Here is a 2895-nt window from a genome sequence, read left to right on the forward strand (position 1 = left end):
AAGCAGTTGTGTTTACCTCGAAGGTTACCACTCCCTTTTGGTTGACGATGGGCTGCCTAGATCGTTCCGTGGTGTCGACGTCGTCGTTCGCTTGTGGCACGGGTACGAAGAACTCAGCAATGGCGTTCAGGAACTTGCCGTTGTGGTGGGTGTGTTGGATGAAGTGGTCCATATACTCCACGGTGATAAGTTGGTCAAGATTCGTCTGCCACTGTTTTGGAAAATAAGACATTTCCATTATAATATGCTTGCCTCATCAATATGTTTCTAGCAAGTTTTTAATTGATTGAAAATGTAGGGTGTGAAACATATTGTTTTCTTCCCCTGCTGGTGATGGTCTTGTGATCTGTAATAAAGTTTATGATAATGTCTGTTGTTTCCGTCTCAGGTTTTATCTTTATTGTTTTACACATAATCTCAAACACAGAAAACTTGTTTTATGAAACATTTATTCCTATGCATCATAGGATGGAGAGTGTTCAATTACAATTCTGCGATCAAAATTAGATTCGTGCATATCAACTCATAATTTGAAAACAAATGCGATCCATGATGTAAACTTATGATTTGAAGGACCGAATGAATACCGAAAACATGTTCCAAATTAAACTTCTTTATAAAAAAAAATAGTCTGAATGAGGCGAGATGGCGTTGTGGCCTCAGTGAAAATCAGCTTATAAATATATATAAATTATTATTTTATGTTTAAATGTTTCATCAACGAAATTTCGCCAATGTTAAGCCTATCCACAAGTGCTGTCCTCTAGCAACTATGCAACTATAATCTACTCGAATCCTGAACAGTGATGATGGGGGATACAAACTCAGTCACGTTTGGTCTTCTTTACATTACAGCAGCGACACCTAGCTGCAGTGCAAAGTAGAACCAGACAATTTCCCCCTGAGCACTGAAACGTTGTGATCAACTCGTTGGTTTCATAAAAAAAAAAACTTTACTAACCTACAGTATCCAACCTGGGTTGTGTAAGAAATGCAAAACTTAACCTTCAGTGTCAAATAAACCAAAGACAATTCAAATACAATTCAATCTCTAAAACTGGATAAAAAACGAATATTTACTTCTCGAGTTTCGACGTTTCGAGTGACATCCATCACTCTTCTTCAGCGTTACTAGAATGAACTAGCAGAACAAGTCCATACAAGTACAGCTAACTAGAAAAAACTGGTTTAACCACTAAATCGTTAGGATCATTTTGCAAGAAGTTACTCAAATGTAAATCATGTTAGCATGATAGTTTCCTATGGTCAGACAACAATTATATTGCCTACCCTGATGTCTAACCAACATAAACAAACCAAAGACAAATGTCTAACCAGGAAGTCAGTGTCCGCCACAGTTGTGGAGATCCACATGTCCCCGTTCTCTGCTAGCCCAGCGGAGTCGTCAACCGTGATGGTGGAATCTGCGTCGTACAAGTAGAACCGACGTGTCCTCTACAAAAAGATAAATATGTTCGTCAGCATTGTCAATCTTTTCATGTATACAATTACAGTATCCTTCAGACAATGTTTTTGTTTATATTATGTGCACAGAACACATAGGCCAAAGCACAGTCCTATAATTATCCTATACGTGTTCCATAATTCCCTTTTTATTAGAATCTGTGGATGGACATAAGAATTGAATGTTACAAATGCCGTATTGCTATTATTATTATCTCCATAATATCCACACACTATTTCTAGAATTCGACAATACAATAATTCGATTATAGGACAGTATCAAAAATATTATTTTAATAATGATAAATAGGACAGTATTGTTTTATATGTCGCCATTATAATCCAGTACTGCAGTACATTCGACTTCCTCTCCCATCTTGGTTAGTGCACAAATGTAATTGGGTAGAGTTGGTTTATCGAAGGTTGTAAGGAATATCATTTTTAATTACTATTTAAATTTAAGTACCTGAAGTGGGGAAATTTACTTAACACGCATAGCCGAAAAAATGCTTCTATCGCTATCATACAAAGGGCAATCTACAGTAAACTGTAGTTCTAGGGGAGTGTGGTTATGTCTTCCTGATTCGATGTGCAACTTGTGACATATGATGCATGCAGTACCTCGATGTTCCCAGCTTCGTTGCCACCAGAGGCATCTTCAATAGTCATGACCACCGAGAACACGCCCGGGTCCTCACCCGCCATGTTGATCGTGTAGGAACTGGCAGAGGACTCCAGGGTCTCTGTGTTGTAAAACAAATAGTGATGAAAATTGTTGAAGAAAGAAAGTAACTTCATCGGGCTGGTAGATCAAAAGATATTGACAATGACACTAGAGTTTGTTGCATATTTGTTGCCCCGTCGGGGCTAAATGCAGTCAGTTTGATACAAGGGGTAGTAAACGCAAAGTTATACATATACTATAGTTTACATGCATCTTCTCTCTTCCTTAAACATTTGTAGATGAACTAACAGAGATTTTCCAGTATTGCAGTTTTTCTTTTATACAACCAGTAATGTCCCTTACCTGCTTATGTTTCGATGGCTGTTAGACATCTTCCCCAAAGCTTCTTACTGAATTACTGGTTACTGGTCCACTCCAGTATAAATACATCAAACTTTATACCAATAAGTAGTTACTCACAAGAAACTGGATATGATTTTGGAAACGGTCAGACGTTTCGGATAGAATCCGCTATCCTTCGTCAGTGACACTGAAGTGATCTGGAAGAACTAATCTTTTATACCATAACTATGAATGAAGACAATTTTAGATGTCCAATATGAGATATTGTAAGACAAAGTCAAACTGAAGAGAATTTGGATACGAATGGTAAACAAAGATAGGGCAAAGTCAAGCTGAAGACAATTTGGATTCCAATGGGAAACAAAGCTCAGACACAGTTTATGTAAAGGAGTCAATTACCTCCT

General features: G+C 37.7%; 1 protein-coding gene across 1 annotated transcript in view; it reads right to left on the reverse strand.

Annotated features, from left to right (window-relative positions):
• The window catches only part of LOC118416234, a 2360-nt gene extending 158 nt beyond the window's left edge, over positions 1–2202 (reverse strand). Inside the window, exons 1-3 of the mRNA XM_035821319.1 lie at positions 2086–2202; positions 1336–1455; positions 17–211 (exon numbers count right to left, since the gene is read on the reverse strand). Of these exons, the coding sequence (XP_035677212.1) occupies positions 17–211; positions 1336–1455; positions 2086–2169 (399 nt within the window). The 5' untranslated portion in view covers positions 2170–2202. The remainder of the gene's footprint in view (positions 1–16; positions 212–1335; positions 1456–2085) is intronic.
• Between the last annotated feature and the right edge of the window lie 693 nt (positions 2203–2895).

Source organism: Branchiostoma floridae, chromosome 5 (assembly GCF_000003815.2).
Source record: "Branchiostoma floridae strain S238N-H82 chromosome 5, Bfl_VNyyK, whole genome shotgun sequence".
In the NCBI taxonomy this organism is placed as follows: domain Eukaryota; kingdom Metazoa; phylum Chordata; class Leptocardii; order Amphioxiformes; family Branchiostomatidae; genus Branchiostoma; species Branchiostoma floridae.